The sequence below is a fragment of the Serinus canaria genome, chromosome 15 (genome assembly GCF_022539315.1).
Source record: "Serinus canaria isolate serCan28SL12 chromosome 15, serCan2020, whole genome shotgun sequence".
NCBI classification, from domain to species: domain Eukaryota; kingdom Metazoa; phylum Chordata; class Aves; order Passeriformes; family Fringillidae; genus Serinus; species Serinus canaria.
In genome coordinates this window covers 3,329,061-3,346,821 of record NC_066329.1, presented here as the reverse complement: position 1 = coordinate 3,346,821, position 17,761 = coordinate 3,329,061, and the positions used below count along the sequence as shown (strand labels likewise).

At 47.9% G+C, this 17,761-nt stretch overlaps 2 protein-coding genes across 5 annotated transcripts in view; one reads left to right on the top strand and one right to left on the bottom strand.

Annotated features, from left to right (window-relative positions):
• The window catches only part of LIMK2 (LIM domain kinase 2), a 30,904-nt gene extending 25,335 nt beyond the window's left edge, over nucleotides 1–5,569 (top strand). For all 3 annotated transcript variants that reach the window (XM_018916470.3, XM_030230987.2, XM_009092275.4), the window contains 3 exons: nucleotides 962–1,017; nucleotides 2,794–2,951; nucleotides 3,513–5,569. In XM_018916470.3, the coding sequence (XP_018772015.1) occupies nucleotides 962–1,017; nucleotides 2,794–2,951; nucleotides 3,513–3,669 (371 nt within the window). In that variant the 3' untranslated portion in view covers nucleotides 3,670–5,569. The remainder of the gene's footprint in view (nucleotides 1–961; nucleotides 1,018–2,793; nucleotides 2,952–3,512) is intronic.
• Nucleotides 5,570–6,291: 722 nt separating this feature from the next.
• On the bottom strand, nucleotides 6,292–12,938 carry PIK3IP1 (phosphoinositide-3-kinase interacting protein 1). 2 transcript variants are annotated; one of them, XM_030230988.2, is made up of 6 exons: nucleotides 12,750–12,938; nucleotides 12,480–12,596; nucleotides 12,273–12,392; nucleotides 10,098–10,283; nucleotides 9,883–9,961; nucleotides 6,292–7,891 (listed from the first exon to the last, which is right to left on the bottom strand). In XM_030230988.2, the coding sequence occupies exons 1-6, from the start codon at nucleotides 12,835–12,837 to the stop codon at nucleotides 7,684–7,686; spliced, it is 798 nt and encodes a 265-aa protein (XP_030086848.1). In that variant the 5' UTR covers nucleotides 12,838–12,938; the 3' UTR covers nucleotides 6,292–7,683. The 2 variants fall into 2 exon arrangements, with proteins under 2 accessions (XP_030086848.1, XP_030086849.1); XM_030230989.2 differs by having other exon boundaries at nucleotides 12,273–12,389; nucleotides 12,750–12,937.
• Between the last annotated feature and the right edge of the window lie 4,823 nt (nucleotides 12,939–17,761).

Sequence of the window (17,761 nt, the reverse complement as noted above, 5' to 3'; positions counted from 1 at the left end):
TCTAGGGAGAGGCCATGTGCTGCCAGGTTTGCTGAAGCCTCAGGATTCAGGTAGGAGTTGTCCATGTGCAGGGAAATCTGGGTTTTGACATGCAGCCCTCAGTTGCATTAAGGTTGAGCTGTGACCCTTAGAGGAAAAGCTGCCCCTGCAGGATTTGAGGTGAGAGTGAAATACAGTGGATACAATTTCCTCCTAAAGAGCAGGTCTCTCTGACCAGGTTGGGCATTTTGGCTGGCTGGGATATCAGCATTGTCCAGCACAGTCTACTGGGGAAGGGAGGACTGGGCTCCTCTCCCCCAGCTCAGTTTTCTATGTTGCTTTCTTGTGTGCAGTTCTGTTTGCCTTTCCTCAAGGCCTCCAGCCCTAAAGAAGTCCGAGGCTGCTTCTCAGAGTTTGTCTCAGTCCTGGCATTTATCAAGAGAACAGCAAAAGCAGTCTGACATCAGCTCTGAAAGCAAGGCTGCTTACCAGCTCCTGGCTTGGGAGGGGTGTGTCTAAGCAGAGCATGGCATGCTGGAGCCTGCCAGCTCTCCCAGGATCAAAGTGCTGCCGGTGTGTAATTTATTATCTCTGCAGTCACTGCAGCAGGGACTCGCTGGCTGCTGGGGAAGCTGAGCACTGGCTCCATGCTCTGTAGAGATCCACAAGAACAGCAATCAATGAAAATGGGCAGAAGCTTTCCACAGTTATTCTTAGCATTTGCTCAGATCTGTTACAGTGTTGTCCTGTAATTCCCCAGTACAAGAGAGAAGCAGGGTTAAACTCTGTAATGGCAGTGTAATGCAGCTGGTATATACAGATCTTGGGGTGACCAACCCTGCTCAGGTTTAAGCCTTGCTTTGTCTCCTGTTTTACGGCTCTCCAGGGAATAGCCTTAGTTAAGCTTGGTACTGGCAGCTCCTGAAATAGCTGGATGGGTAACTCCCTCTTTACAGAGCTGAATGTCTCGTGTTTCCTACAGGACAGAGCTACGATGAGATGGTGGACATTTTTTCATTTGGGATTGTTCTCTGTGAGGTAAGACAAGGACATTAAATGGAATCTTTAATGTCCCCATCTCTGTGTACACATGGTATCACCCAGATCTCTGTATCTGAGTGTGCAGCCTGTGACCTAACAGCACATTATTAGTGAATTAGACTGGGAGAACAAGCTTAACCTGCCTGTTTCCTCAAGTAAGATAACTGTCTTGTAATTTGCTGGTCCCAGTTTCTTCCTGGACTGAGAGAAGCTGCAAAAAAGTCATCAAGTTCTGACTGAACCTGCTATCTGTTTGAAAGTAGATGTATTCCCTAGAACTGTGATGCTTTTTTCTTTTTCTGCCTCATTTAAAGAACAATCAGCTGCATAATCTCAGCAAATTCAGGGCCTCCACTGGGGATGGCACTTCACTTCAAAGAAGGGGAAACAAAAACCTCTTTGCAGGTCGATTAATGAAGCTTGCACCTTGAAGTCTGTTGGCTTAGTTTATTTCTGAGCCAATGCAGAGTCTGACTGTTATATCAGGCTTTTCTATCTGCAGAACAAAAAGCAGCACTTGAAAGCTGCAAGGTATTTTCGGTTTAAAAGGTGTGTATGACAGTGGAAATACAGATGAAAGACAGGGTGTTGTGTAACACAGCAGTTGCAGGAACACCAGGGGATGCCAGCACAGTTTCATTTTCAGTGTTTGGGTGAAGGAGACAAAGAAAATGTCTGTGCATAAATCTTTGTGGCCTCATCTGGAGCTCTGTTTACACTGGGCCCTCCTCTCAGAGAATGTTGTGGCTGTGAGTTATAGAGTTAGGAACTTGAAAAATCTGTATGTGGGATTAAAACAATTGTTTCATCTAGAAAAAAAGACAAATGAAAAGGGTAGTAGCATATGAACATTCTCCTTGTCACCAATATTATGATGCTAAAAAAGCCCCTAAAATTAAACACTCAAACAGATAAGGACATAAACCTGCCAAAATACATAATGGGCGTTTCTGCCTAGTTCCATGATGTAGCTGTCATGCTGAGTTACTGGCATAGAAAAGCCTGGGTGGTTATAAATAACACCCCTTCTGTGATACCCAGTGAGGCTTTAAACTTAATACTCTGTCCATGTGAAAGTTTGTGTTGACCTTCTGAGTCCAGATCACCCCACAGTTCTCTGCTGTGGGCTCCTTCCCTGCTACACTTGTGCTGGAGGTGGTGAGCACTGGGGCAATGCTGGGGCAGGGCTTCCCTGTCCACCCAGCTCTTTAGTGGCTCTCCTTTACCTGCAGCCTCCTGGCTGTCAGTTGTGGTTGTTCATGTCTGTCCCAGCCCTCTGGCTGTGGTGGGGTTGAGTCTGTCACTGGAACAACAATTCAGAATTAGAGGTGCTGTTGGCTTTCCAGCATTGTTCAGGACAGGCTCTGTACCAAGGGGCTTTGCTGATGGTGTGGTAAGATGGTTAGAAAGGGGAGGGATGGGGTGGGATGGTGATGCAGGTTGCCTTGATTACCTGCAATCAGGAGGGGCTGCATCATCCCCAGCTGCAAGACACTGTGGAGCTCCCTGAGAGAGGCACATCATGCTGTGTCTTCTGGCAGAGAGACCCTGGGCAGAAGGAGAAGGCATCTGGGACTTCCTTCACAGCCGTGGACACATCTCCAGGTCTTGAAAAAGTTTCCAGTGAAGTTTGTCTGTACATAGTGCCATGAGCTAGTAGTTCCATTGGAAAGGAAGAACAGTGTTTCTGTTGTTTCATTTCCACCATAATACTTTGAGGGAGCCCCTGCCTGATCTACTGCAGTACTTAAGTGCTTCTCTCACTTTCCCTAGATCATAGGCCAGGTTTATGCTGACCCAGACTGTCTCCCACGCACACTGGATTTTGGCCTTAATGTCAAGCTGTTCTGGGAGAAGTTTGTTCCTGCTGATTGTCCTCCAGCCTTTTTCCCTCTGGCTGCTATTTGCTGCAGACTGGAACCAGAGAGCAGGTAGGTTTGGGGTCTGGAGGACTCCTCTTTGGAAACCTGCAGGATTCCTGTCTGTATTCCCATAGTGGAAGGAGTGCTCTGCACAGAGGGCAGCTCCAGCCATCTATGGGAATGCTCAAAGGCTTCCATGAGTGAGAGGCTTCAGACTCAACAGTTTGGGAGAGAGACTGCTGTATGGTGGAGATGTCTGAAACAATTCCAAGACAGAGTAAAGAAGGAATGATTGTTCAGGATTTCTCAGGTATAAAGAGTAGGGGCAGACTTTGACAATAAGGTAAATACTTCATTTGATTTCAGTTATGAAACTTGTAGCTTCAGAACAGTGTTGCTGCCAAGTAGGCTCCAAAGAGCCAGACCACCCTGGTCACTCACTGGCTATAAAAATGGGTAGCCCAGACAGATGAGGGCTTTGCAGTCTTGGAAGCGGAATGGGAAGGAAATCCTGGCCCTGTTCATCACTCTGTACGTGGTACAGGGACCTGGATGGACAACTAGCTCAGCCTTTCTAGATGCTGTTCTGCTTCCTCTTTCCTACTCATGTTTCCTCACTACTGTTTCTAGGCCCCCTTTTTCCAAGCTGGAAGATTCCTTTGAAGCTCTCTCTCTGTACCTGGGAGAACTTGCCATCCCCCTTCCATCTGAGCTGGAGGAGCTGGACCACAATGTGAGTGTGCAGTATGGACTGAACCGTGACAAGCTCCCTGAAAACACAACCTAGGTTGCTCGTCCTGCTGCCTGCACCACTGCACTGGAGCTGGGTGAGCAGCAGGGAGGGAGATGCACTTCAGCCACTTCCAGGGCATTAATGGGGCACCACGCTGTGCATCTGCTGCACTGCCTCTCTCTCCCCACCCAGCTTCCCTCCTCTTGGATATCCTGATTCACTGTGGATTCCTGGCATGTTTCAGAAGCAAAAAGGATTGTTTCCTGCCAGCTGCACCTAGGAAAGCCGCTGAACACTATTTTTCTGGCTTGAGAAATATTTCTCTGGCCTTTTTAGGCTTCTTTACTGTGGTGCCTTAGAACTTGGCTGCAAGCTGTGAAGCCACCCTGGCCTGTCTGTCAGGGAGGGAATTGCTATAGGAGACTCTCCTGGGTAAGGACCAGTACTTCTGGAACAGCTTCTCCCACTGACTGCCCTGCCCAGAAAGCTGGGGAAATTGGACATCCAGCAACATGTCTCACCAGGACAGCACATGTATGTATTTGCATGTGTTTCCCAGAACAACCCACTGAGATTCCGGCCTCTGACACGCAACAGAGGAAGGAGTAAAAAGCCCCAGGAATTGGGCAGCTCTCCTGAAATACCATGTCTCTGGGGAAGCACATATGAATTGTTGTTTTGGTTTTGTGGGCTTTTATTCCTTCTGTGTCTCTGAATACCTCTAAAAGCCTACCTAGAAACACAAAGACTGCCTAGAAACACTAAGACTGAGCTCTGCTTGCCCCTCCTGATGGCAGATGAGGCAGGCAGCAAATGAGCCACTGGAGCATTTTCAGACCCTGCGCCTGCCCAAAACCTTAACCTAGGTGAAAGTATTTGAACCTGAATGTGTAGTTCTGCACTAGGCACTGGGTATTGGACATTCCTGAGTGCTTGAGCTCTTGGCCTGTGGATGTGAGGTGACAGAAATGGTGGCAGAAGGTGCTTGTCAGAAAGCCAAACGTTTGAAGTGGCTCAAACCTTGGGCATGGACAATGGCAAAAGGGGACTTGCCCAAGGTTAATTAAAGGATGGACTTGTCATGAATAGAAAAGTGCTGGAGAATGCCCCATCCTCCCTGGAGTGGCAGCTGGAGAACTAATAATTTGGTTGCCACTACCTCATCCTTTCCTGCAGATTGTGCAAGTTGCTCCCTTTGAAGGTCCTTCTTGCAGCTGCTGCTGCAGCACCTGAGCTGATTCTCCAAACAGAAATTTTCCTCAGGGTCATTCCCTGCTCGTGGGGATGGGGAGGGGAAAGGGCTTGGAGTCATTGGGAGGTGGGTAGGGCTGTATTTTCTTCCAGTACTTCTTCTTCCCTTGGTGGAGAAGGAAGGAAGGAAGCTACTGCTGCAGTAGCTCACGTGGTTGACAGAACTGAACAAAAAACTGAATCAAGTTCTGCTCTAAGTCTCACAAACATCATGGTTTAACTGGATTTTTAGTGGGCTCCTTTTTCCCTCCTCCTCCCTTCAGCATTGAATGGTGGGGAATGGGTGTTAGTCTTTGCTGTTACTTTGGTTTCCTCCCCTACCCATGAGTTTTAAGTATTATGTAAAATAACATGGGACCAGCCATCACCTGATATCAGGTATGCAAGGGGGGTGTTTTTAGTCTCTGTAGTGGTGTTTTAGAAACACTAGGGACTCCTTGTGCTGTAAGTCAGGCAGGAGCCTCTCTAAACTGGGTCCAGTGGATCCAGGATTGTTAATAGGATTTGCCCTTTCATTCCCCCTCCCAGGCTGGTTTGTGAGGGGACGCCTGAAGGGAGAGTCCTGCGTGATGTGTGGGTGGGGTTTATGAACTGTGATTTGCACAGCTCCACGTTCTAACTAAATTAAAGAGCAGTAACTGTATGCTGTTGCAAACAAGGTTTTGTGGTCTCTGTGTTAAATAAAGCCAGAAGCTGTCACTTTCTCAGGTTTCTACTGTAGTCACAAAGTGGCAACACCAACACCGCCCAGAGGAGGGACACCCAGAACAGCCTTTTTTGAGTTTGTGGACTCTGCCACATTAACAGAACTGCAGAATCACAGTGCAGAGCTCTGTAGGACTATTTACCCAGAGTGAGGGAAAGGGAACAAGTTAAGTTCTGTTCATTTGCTGGTTGGTTTCAAGGGTGGACAGGAGTCAGCAGATCATGGAGCCTCTCCATTTTCCTTATCTAATCCAGGGTTTCTTGGAAACATCTTATTCTGAAATATGTAGTTCAGGGGGCTTTTGTTAGGACAACAATTGAACAAAAATGCTGGCTCTGTTTGTACCTCTGTAACCTGCTGTGCTCTGTCTCCATTGTACTTCTCAAGGGCTGGAGCTGCTGCTGAGCAGAACTGACCCAGTCAATGAAGGAAGGGACTGTAACCAAGAGTCTGTTTCCCATGGGCTAGCCTGCTGAGTCACCCATAGATGCTTTTCAGGAACAGTGTCCCAGTCCAAGAGGAGCTGCTCACAGCAGGGAGACAAGCTTCATGGCCCTTGTCAGTGCTGGTGCATTCAGGCACTGCTTATAGGGATTTACTTTTGAGCCAGACAAACTGAAGTGGCATCTTCCCTTCTCCTCAATTCAAAGTCTGAAACAGGGCAAAGGATGCTGCTCTGGCAGGAGGAATGCACAGATGAGCCACAGTCCACATAGGTCTACAGAGCATTCTTCTTTTAAGCTTTAATACAAGGTAGCACAGTCTGCACCTTCTCATAATGAGGTATTTAAAACATTTTACAAAGAAATGGTATTCAAAGGCATTTAAAAATAAAGTATTTCCCTTTTCTGAATCAAACATTAACACTAAAACCCCTGCTGCCAAGTGCTGCTCCCTGTTAGGCCCACAGCTACAAAGCAGATGGCTGGAAAACTTACTTGAATGGCTTGAATCCCCTGAAGCGGGGACAGATGTTTCCCTGAACTGGCCTTGCCTTGGTGCCATTAGGGAGACACTGCAGCAACCATCCCTTCCAAACCCCCTGAAATGCTAATAAAAGTTGTTACAAAACCTCTCTAATAGGATCAGACTCTGTAAGTAAGTAGTCTTGCTGCACAAGCTGAGTGTGTGACAGAGGCTGGGCCAGGAGCCACACCAGAACTTCAGTATCTTACAAAACAGCTGCCCCGTTCTGCCATTAGAGCCAGAGCTGCTGCACTGTGATCAGGGTGACCTCCACAGCTTGGCCACTCTGTCCAGCACTGGCTCTGTAGGAAGCCTAGGGAGTTCAAAGGAGGATGTTACCTACCCTCAGTTTCAACCTGCTGTTAAGTTTGTTGAAGGGCAGTTTGTTTTCTTCACAACTATCTACCACTCACCCTCGCTTTCCTGATCTCTGTAAGTGAGCAGGAGGCACAGACAGACCCCCTGGACACCATGTGTGCATGTAGCACCACAGGGGAATGGAGAAGTGGCCTCAGCCCTGGAAGACCTGGATTTGTCAAGAGCTTGAGGAGAGCACTGGGGCTAAACATTCTGCTTCTGGCCAAAGACATCCCTCAAATAAGCTCTTCCTTGGAAAAATACCTGATCCAGTAGCAGGATCCTGGACAGTGATTCCAGCTCTCAGCCACTAAAGCAAAAAGGCAGGAACTATAATCAGTGTAATTATCTAGCTAAATCTGGCATGAAGCTCCCCTCAGTCCCTGCAGTACTGTTCTCTCCTGAGGTTCCAGGCTGAAACTTAAGTAACAGTGCACACCGTTAAATAGGAAAAGAACATAGAAGGAGGAAGCCACAACCACACTCCAGGCTACAGGATCTGTGGCCAGTTGTAAGCCTGGCCCATCATCCCCCCCCAGCTCCTTGGCACACCATGGAGACAGGTGGGAAGAAGCAGCAGGGTCCACCACACCAGTCCCCAGCTGGCCATGCACTGAACGGTGCCCCTCAAACAGATGATGAGTAGCCCCTTGCTCTGTTCCTCTGCATCACCTTCATCCGGCGTTCATCAAAAAGAAAACAAAATAGAAATGAACACACGCACCCCCTGCACTCACAGTGGGAAGCTGGAGGCTTTGCTCAGCCTGTAGCGCTCCTGCCTGAGCTGCTCAGGCACCAGGAGTCCCGGCCTGGCCCATGAGGGGGCCGCTGCCGTCCCGCGTGTCCTCCACGGGCGTTTGGCTGGTGTGCACCACGATGGTGTTCTCATCCACCAGCTCACATGCAGGGTTGCTGAACGCCGACAGGGGCAGCGTGATGCGCTGCATCTCACGCTCATAAACCTTCTGCTCGTGCTTCTCCTTCAGGTCTTTCCCCCTGTGTTACAACAAAAACCAAAACATACACGTGGGCTGAGTGCTGCTGCTTGGAGGGAGAGCCTCAGTAAAGCTGACGGAGTAGAGAAGGGACTCTGCTCTTTAAGATTGAAGTGGTTTCAGCTGCATACAAAGGGCCAGAAATATTCCCTACTGTAAGCAGAGGACCACAGCTGAGCATCTTTGAAAAACAAGCAGCCAAGTGAAGTCTGTCCCTTCCTTTAAACTGGCTTATTCACTGACATTGCTGCTGATAAATGACAGTACAGCCAAGCCCCTCCTTCAAACCACAGAGCTGCCATATGTTTCCTTATCCTTTACAGTCCCACAGCACTGCCTGGTGCAGACCCAGGGGAGAAGTGAGACAGTGCAGAGGCCATGGCTGTGGAAAAGAGGTTCTGTAACCTGCTTCATCTGGAACAAATACTGGAGGTGGTGACAGCTTCTGCCTTTTGTTGCAGCAAATTAAGCTGTCCAGAAAGTATTAAAGCTGACTTCAGAACTGGCCCTGCCTTCTGCCACTGCAGCTGTAACAGCTTAATGCCACAACCAGCTCCTCAAACCTACCTCAGTCTCCAGCCTGTTGCTAAGTGAAGGAACACCTCTGTAATTTGTGCTGTGAAGAACTGCCTTGCTTTAAAAATGGACTTGGCATTAATAGCATGTTGTCTCCAGAAGAGCTATGTATACCAAAAACTACTAAATCCATTAAAGGTTTCCCACCACACCTACTACACAAACCTGCCAGGCTGCACATGCAATTTTGAGATCAAGGCAAGGAAGGAGACAGTAAACCTGCAGCACATCCCTGCTGTGAGCTCTCTGTGACTGGAGAAGCAGAGCTGTCTTTGGACAAAGCCCAGCACTGGTCTATTGCTTCCTCCCACGGAGGACAGGAGAGAGGTGGTACAGGCACCACTCGCTCCTCCTGAGGCTCGTGATCTCAGGCAGGCAGAGCTGCTGGGGTTTCCTGTTGGCATTCTGGCTGCTTTTCAAAGCTGCCTACAAACGTGCAGCAGTGGCTGCCGTTCCTGCCAGCACACAAGACAGCATTCTCTGAAGTGACACCTCAAATCAGATTCCTCGACAAGCAGCACTCTGTGTTTTGCCCCTTATGTAACACTCCTCCCTCTGCTTTTTTTCTGTCAGCATTTATTATAAACACTTACATAAGGACATGTCCCAGCTTGGGAAAGGGCTCCTTCTGCTTGGTTGTGTCAGACTGTTGTCAAACAGCCAAAACATAGAACGAACCCTCCCAGAGGAGGGAGCCTGGGCCTTGCTTGCTGCAGTGACAAACACTGCTATTTGTTAATCCTGCCCTCACTCTTACAACTAAGCAGCTTGTTACTGCCACTACCCTCAAACACTGCTGAGCTACAGAAACATTTCTGTCCTCCACAGTGAAGTGACTGAAAAAAAAGTAACTGAAGTCAAAATCAAAACTAACCTTAAAGTATACAGGAACTTTGCTAAAATGAACTTGGACCCCAAAAAAAAGTGCTACCTGATAGTCAGCTTCATAGGATACAATGCATGAGTAGCAAAAATAAATTGCCAATTGTTTTTCTTCTAAAGATAGACTAGAGAAATCAGTGGAACAGGTGGCCTGCTAGAAGAATTGTTCTTTTTCTAAACAAAAGAAACTTCCTGTGAGGGCACCTGGGATCTCTCTTTCCAGTTCTGACAAAATCCTGGTTCAGAGTACATCTGAAAAAGCCACATCAAGGTGCACATGCACACACAAAAACCCAAATATTAAAGGGGGCAATTTGAAACTTTAAATGAGATAGAACATCACAATAATGGGGGAATGGAGAAGAACAGAGTTAACTCTTCAGTAGCTCTTTCCTCAGTGTGACAAACTTGTTCAATGTGCCATAATCAAACATACACTTCTGTCCCATTTCCTTGGGATCTGGTTGGGTCTGCAGGTGCTCAGACATTCCTGCTCTATTTACACCAGCTTTTGAACAAAGAACAGCCACTCACCTCTTATAGATGTATCCCAGGACAATGCCAGCCCCGATGGCAATGATTATCACCATCATGATCAGCCCCAGCACATAACCTGTGAAAAGAGAAAAAAAAAGAGCCAAAATTAAGAGGGGGCAGAACCAGCTATAATGTTGCTTTCAGAGCCTCAAAACAGATCTGTCCTGCCAGAATTACAGAAATGGATCTATGACACGATCCTGGCTTTGTACCTAGTGTTCCTAAGTCCTTCTTTTCTCTGGAGTTCATCTGTACTCTCTGACTGATCCCAATGACAGGCTGCACTGCGGCTGCCTCGCTCCGGGAGGGCAAAGTATCAGCTGGTTCAAACACCTGCTCATCCTCCTGGGAAGCACCAGCCTCTGCTGTAGGGACTGGGGCTGTGCTAGCTGTAGCATCTGTTGAGAACAAAGAAAATATATATATATATATATATATATATACACAACATACCAAGCACTTAAGAGTACTTCAAAACAACATGACCCCAGCAGTGGGACAGCTCTAGACTGGTATCACTGAACTGCCTTCAAAGCACACTGAAAAACACGGAAAAACACTTGTTCCCCCTAAGCTGTTGCCAGAAATCCTACCAAAGCAGACAAGAAGTGTATCCCTCCCCCTACTTTCCTTTGAAATGAACCTATTTAACTGAGAGTCCAAGGCACCACCACAGATGAAAGAAGTCAGACAGCAGATTGAAACCTAGGTTCAGGGCATGAATCCAGAGGATACACAATGACTTCATTTAGTGTATAGATCGATAGACAGCCTGCAGCTTCAATCATGCTGAACAAGATCATGAGAATCTCCATCCCAAATCTCCCAGGAGCCTATTTATCCCTCTTCTGCCTCAATCTTCCTGACACAGGAATGTCTGACTGGAGATTCCAGCTGGTGTGAAAACAACCTGGGGATATTCTTCCCTGATCCCTCCTTGCAGTGGTGTATCAAACTGATAGTCTGGGACACCACTGGACAGGCTAAGTCAGAGCAGGCAGCACAGCCACTGATTAAGGACAATTCCTTCCTCAGTCAAGGTCCAGAAATGGCACCCAAGGATACAGGTTCCTTCCGAGCCCTGTTTTTTATCAATGCTCTTTTTCATCCACAGCATTGAAAGATTTTCAAGGTGGCTCCTTCTTTCATGACGTAGTTTAAATGGAAGCTGTAGCACTGTAAAAGCTATGACAGTGTAAAGTAGGTATCTATTGCCTTTTCTCCACAAACCCCTCTCCTTTTTGGAAATGCTATTCACAGCATGCATCCACACCTGAAAACTCACTCCACCTGCATCTCCCCCACAGCAAACAATAACTCCATGTGGATTTTCTATCTGCAGCCATTTTGAGTCCTCAGTGCAATGTGAAATGGAAGTACAGAAGAGAGTCAGAGACAGGAAATCAGGGGTCCTGCACACTAACTTCAAGTAGGGTCAGCCAGGGCAACTGAACTAAAGTGAACTGTTGAACCATGAAATGGTGCCCACTCTGAGACGCAAAAATATGAAACCTATTAAACATGCAAATGGCTGAAAGGTCAGGTAACTTCTGATCCTAAAGCTGCAAGAGTGTTTTGAGTAAGGATCTTGGCAGCAGAACATTCTTTTGCTTCATCTTTAGGGAAAAGCAGGCGAAAAAAGAGCAAAGTGAAAAACAGAGGAGGGTGTATGTGCGTGGGAAAAGTATTTACATGCAAGGATAGCAGTCTCAAGGGACAGGGGTGCGAGTAAATCTTGCAGGGCTCAGAAAATAGTAAACAGTTCCAAAAACCCCCAGTGGTTACTCTGATGTCAGTCAACACTGACACCTCCTCTCCCTGAAACAGGCTTCGGCTACAGTTCTTTTGGCAAACTGTTTCTCACTGTGACTATCTAGGAGGAATCCAGTGTTTCCATTTCTTACTGTCCTCCCTTCTACTTCTCATTTTTTCCACATTCTTCCCGTGTATCCCGTACTCAAATTCCCACTGGCAATTATTTAACAGCAGGAAGCTTCTTTAGTCAGCCATAACATGCCCCACAGCAACAGTCTACCCACACCTCAGCAGTTCCTGGATGTCCAGACCTCAGCCTTTTGCAACACAGCTAGAGAGCAATACAGTGACAATGGAATTATGGGGAGTGGGGGCTTTTCACAGGCCTTTTCTGGCCCTAATGGCAAAGCTCGAGGGGCGGAGCACGGCATAGCTGGGAGGCAGATGTGCACGCACAGGCGGGGGCTGGAGGGGAGCTCTGGGTACGCCGTGTTTCCGAGGGAGGTGCTGGCGTAGCCCGGGGTTGTTTGTGCGCCGGGGGGACCCCACCCTGGTGACAAACCCAGCCCCAGCGGTAGGGGGCAGGCCAGGGAGGGGAGGAAGAGAGGGGGGTCGGCAGCGGCCGCTCTTACCTGAGCACTGGGCGATGTCGCAGGATCGCCGCTCGGGGATCCCGGTAGCGCCTTGGATGTAGCACCAGGGCGCGGCGTCGCCGTCCGGGTTCCTGCAGCTGTTGTGGTCCTCATCGACTGCTAGGGAGCAGCGGGCCGTCAGCGCGGCCGCGGCACCCTCCGCTCCCCGAGAGCCCCTCCCGCTGTGTCCCCCGGCCCCAGACCCACCTGCCGGGAGCGCGGCGCCGGGGCCGTTCCGCACCGTCAGCCAGTTGAGGCACGGGGCGCCGCCGGAGGCCACTTGCCGGCTGCCGCGGTAGGACGCGCCGTTGCCGCGGAGGCATTCTGCGGAGAGACGAGCCGAGCCTTGCGGGCGGCCCGGGCAGCCCCCTCCGCTCCGGGCAACTCCCCAACACGGCCCCCGCCTTCCCCACGGGGTTGTTCCCCCTCCCCAGACCGGCCTTTGTCCCCCACAAAGCCGGGCCGGCACTCACTCACCCTCGGCTCCGCGGGCGGCCCCCAGCAGCGAGCCCAGCAGCAGCAGCAGCACAGCACGCAGCGCCCGCCGCGGATCCCCGGGCAGCATCCTCGGCACGGAGGGCGAGGAGCCGCCGCCAGCCCGGCCGCGCAGCTCGGCTCCGCTCGGCGCCGCGGCGAGACCTGCCCCGGCGCTCCCCTCCCCGGTAAACAACCGCCGGGCTGCGCTTCCCCCCCCCGCCCCGCAGCCGCCGCCGGGTCCTAACGCTGCCGCTGCCGCCGCCCGCCCCCAGGAGGGGAAGGGGCGGCTGCCGCGGGGCAGGGCTCGGGGCAGCCGGGAGCTGCTGCTGCAGAGGGTCCTTCGCCCCGGGACCGAGCACCGCGATGGGTGCTCGGTGCCGTGGGGCTGTTTGGCTCGAGAGGAACTCCGCGTCTCTGGGCTCGTCTCCTACAGTCGCAGGAAAAGTCTTAGAGCAGAAGAGGAGACTTTCCACACGGAACTACGCTTGAAAAACTGCCTGTGGCAGGAAAAGTGTTTACCTTTAGACACCTAAAACTGTTCTCTCCCCTGGAGAATTATCATAAAGGACTAAATCCTGCTGCCCTTATTCACCCTTTGGGTTCCCTTAGCTGTAAAGATACGCTGTAAGGGCTACACGCTGCCACGGAGGCTGTGCAACTCCACCTTAAAGGGGTTTACATTCTCGCCTCTGCCAATCCATTACTTTTCATTGACTCCATGGGCTTACTCTAAGAGCTGTGCCTGCTTATAGAAAAAAACCAAGGTAAACAGCATAAAATTGGTTTAGAGTAGTTCTACTGCAGGCATCCAGCCACTGTGATAAAGCCTCTCTGCAGACATTTCACACGGCTCACAATAGATACTTCTGTTTCTGAACATGCCAAGGGATTCAGACAGTGCAGCCCCACTGCCGGTACACAGCATCTGGAGTCCTCAGCACTGTTTCTATTTTACACCAGCGAAAAACAAGCCACTGAATAGCTGGTCCTGTTCAACAATGAGCTTGCAAAGGCGGCCTGGGCCAACTGATGGGTTTGTAGCCAAGGCACAGGCCTGCAGCACACGGTGCTATTTCTGGTTTTCCCACAGAGTTCTTCCTGACCTTGGCCAACCTGCCTGCCTCACTTCTTTGCACTTTCCCTTCCTTTTTGTTACATGAGGTACAACCAAACCTTCCTTCTTAGAATAGGACAGGGAAGTTCCCTTCTTTTAAAGTTCTTTGAAATCACATGGAAACCATTTAACACATAAGAAGTATTTCTATGCCAGGAAGCTGCTCCAGTGTTGGATGAATCACTTTTCAAGGCAGTGCTGGCTGGAGCAGTGGTCTTTCCCTTCCACTCCCAGATGTTTCCATCCTGGCAGTGCTCTCTGTCAAGCTGCTACAGGTAATTGTGTAACAAATCTGCTCAAGGTTCTGATCCAACCCAACTTTTGTCCCTTTTTCACCAGGTCATGAACGTTTTAAGCCCTTTACAGCCAGGTCACCTGCTGCATCCAGTCCACAATGGAGCACAAAATCAGAGATGTACCAGCATGATAGATGGATAATGAGGAAACAGGTCAATTAAGCAGCACTACCACCAAGAATGAAACCACAGGTCTTAGCACACATTTGTGTGACTCAAGCTTTAACAACATGATTTACCACTACAGAAAATTTAGTTTAGTAATGTCAGATTTAAAGACAATATGGTTGCAAAAAATCAAAACAGGAAACAAAAAAACAACTGCATGTGCTAGTCCTGACTGACACCACCAGCTAAGATGCAACCTTTGTGCAATTATGCTCATTTTCTGCACAGACACCCTGCTACTGCATTCCTGATGTTCTCCAGTTACTCTCTGTAAAGGCAAGGCTAACTGGAGTCAGCAAGAATTTTTAATAAGGGCTATTTAGTCAAGTTGCTTGTTTGTAATAGCTCTTCATCAGGTTTTATGAGACAAATTCCATTCAGCAGAAACTGCAGGGCCACACGTGCATCCAGAGGCACTGCCTGACCAAAACTCTGCAGATGGACTAGCAACCTGCACAATTAATGTCTTTTTGCTCATTTCATTAGACTAACTAATGCTTCCATGCCACTTACCACAGAAAGCACCTCCTTCTGTACATACTGATCCAAGAACTGCAGTAATCTCTGTGGAAACAAATCTCAGACCTTCCTATCTCTCTCTCCTACTATGTAACAAGATAAATTTGCACTTCTCATTACACCCAGCCAAGTTCCAGCAAACAATTTGACTTTCTAGTCCACAGAAGGACAATGGGGAATCTGGAAGAAAGGGAAAAACCTTCACATTAATTGTAAAGATCAAAGTCTTTTCCACAACTGACTTCTAAGCATAATTTTTCTTTCATCTCCAGCTTTCTCCAGGATGAGGGAAGATTTATGCCTGGCAGTTTCACAGAGTTAAGTTTAATAGGATGCCAGGTGGCAGCTGTCAGAGGCAGACTCAATTGCTCTTTCCACTGCTTAGGAATGGGTTTGCTCTTCTTGCTACACTTTTAGAGATTAAACATGACATTATTTCCTAGGACTTGTTTTTAAACTACCCAAACTATAAGTAAGTTAAGAGCTTTGCAGCTACTTCCTCACATAGTTTATACTTAGATGTCTGTTGGTATCTACACATACATGTATCACAACACATCCCCACATTTTACAAGAGAAAATAGACACTATTTTTAGGAATGAGGGACATTAAACATCTTCCCTAAACTCAGTGTGAACAGTTTCAGCTGTGAGCTGGTACCTTTCTTTACACAGGTTCCAGAATGAACAATGTCTGCTTTCTCTCTCTCCTGTCTGTCAGCTGCTCTTTCTCGTTTATTTGTTCTACATTTTCACCTGTGGAAAAATTCAAAGTGTTTTGAGATTAAAAAAAACCCAATCAAACAAAAAAAGGAATCTAACAGCATAGCACTCTGTGCCAAAGGAGGCAGCCCCAGATCTATAGCTCTGGAATGACTGCAAAGAGCCATCAAACCCACCCTCCTTCTCTGGCCACAGCCAAGTGTGCTCTGATCTTGCCAGGCAGAAGTTCATCTAACCTCCTTGACAAGAACTAACATGCTGTATTACTTAATCTTACTAAATAAGACACTGAGGGGAGTAAACAAAATGAGTTTTCTAATCTGAGTAATCTTTCCTAGCCAAATTAACATGGACTGCTTAAAATGGAAAAAGTTGACCATTGCCCTCCTTGTAACAGGACTTACGTCATGTTCCCATCACCTCCCCTTTCTTCTTCTTCCTAGGTAATCAAAAGAATTGTTCCAGTTTCCCCCAAAACTCCTTTTTCTCAATTTTCTGCTTCTTTCATAAATGGCAATGCTTGAGAATAATGACAGTACAATTCTGAGACCTCACCATGAACAGAATATTAGAGCAGTTTGTGCTTAAGCTTAAAAAGCTGCAAGCATCAAATGTTACTAAATACTATTAAGTACTTGAGCATTTGCAACTCCAACAAAAGCAGGGGTTTTATTTCTTTGCTGCCTCTCTCTTGATCATGAAAACAACTCTGGGTCTCACCTGTAAAAATCCTTCTGTAAGCAATTGGAAACAAATGTGTTTCATTTCTAAGCTAGATATAATTTGAATGTAAAAAAGGAACATCAGGGCTGTAACACAAGGATCATATACTGACTTTATGAAACTGAGCCGTGTATAACCAAAAATCAAGACAGAGGCAGTGACTACAAAGGAGTCGCTGTGGAGCGACAGGAGTATCTGCTGGCACTGTTGCATCGCGCTGCTGACATGCTCGAGGAGAGGCTTTCTCCTCCCCCTTCAGTCTGACAGCGTGAGCTATTGCAAAGTAAATGCCAGCCACAGCCTCCAAGGACTAACAAGGAAGTCTGCAGAAGCAAAACAACCATATGCGATATTTGAACTGGTTCAGACTGGTTCAGGTTTGCTCCACTAACTCAGAGTGCTTTCTCAGATGAGTTTTCTGTGTGGGCTGTAATAAAAGGCCAGAGGCCTCGGGAGGGCAATCTGGGTCCTATTGTTTACTGGGGAGAAGCATTAAGAGATTATCTCTAAATACTCTCGGCAATCAGTGACTTAAGAAATTTCACACACTGAGTCCTTAACGGCATCATTTTTTTGTCCTTTTTTGACAAGAACTGCCCAGTGCCTTTCCAGTTTTCTCAGTTTTGAAGGGCCCGAGTGCTGACAGACATCTGTGTTCACACTGGCCCACTGTAGCAGTGGCAAAGGTCCCCACGGATCATCCTCAACTCTTTCCCTGGCTGCAGCATTCCAATCTCGGTATCTGATCACAGATTGCTTTACCTGCTATCCAGCCAGTGGGTATGTCTCATAGCAGGATATCATCAAACCACAGCAATCCTGCTAGGAATTGGGTACAGCTGTCTAAAGGTGTTTCAGTCTCCAGTTGCACTGGTTTTTGTTGAGTTGTTTGTTTGATTGTTTTTTTTGCTACAGATGCAGGCTGCTACTGACAAAAGCCAGAGCACACATTTCTAAGGGTGGAGGAAGGGAAGCTATTTTGAAAGACACTGTGATCTACTCAGAGAACACATAAGTCAGAGCCAAGAGCAGAAGCCAAGAGCAGAAGCTTTACTCTCAATTTTTTAATGATCTTTGTCTGACCTTAGGCAAGCTCCTGCCTTGTTTTCCCATATTACTTATGTCACAGAGGCAGAAATGATTGTATGTCTGCAAAGCACTGTGGAAGCTTCAGACATCCAATACCTACCTTCTGAAATGGTTCTGTAGGGGAAGGAATCCTGGAGACAGATATGCAGGAGATGTTCTCAAGTTCTACATGTGTAATGCTGACTTAGATGAAAGTACAAATAAGCATTAATGCAGGAATTCATTTAAAAAGGAGAATGTGTTATTGGTTGTTTTTTAAGATATAAACATACTTTTGTAGCTTTCTTACATCTCAAACCACAGTTGTGCCCAGCAGCACCTGGCAAAGCTGAGCAGTCTGATAACCCAATTTGTTCTTGTTAGAAAATGTCTACCTAAAA

Excerpts from the sequence above, each read along its gene's own strand:
- PIK3IP1 (XM_030230988.2), bottom strand. The coding sequence starts at position 12,837 with ATGCTGCCCGGGGATCCGCGGCGGGCGCTGCGTGCTGTGCTGCTGCTG. Across the intron at positions 12,393-12,479 it reads CGGCGCCGCGCTCCCGGCAG|CAGTCGATGAGGACCACAAC; the intron begins GTGGGTCTGGGG and ends GCTGCTCCCTAG. Across the intron at positions 10,284-12,272 it reads CGACATCGCCCAGTGCTCAG|ATGCTACAGCTAGCACAGCC; the intron begins GTAAGAGCGGCC and ends TGTTCTCAACAG.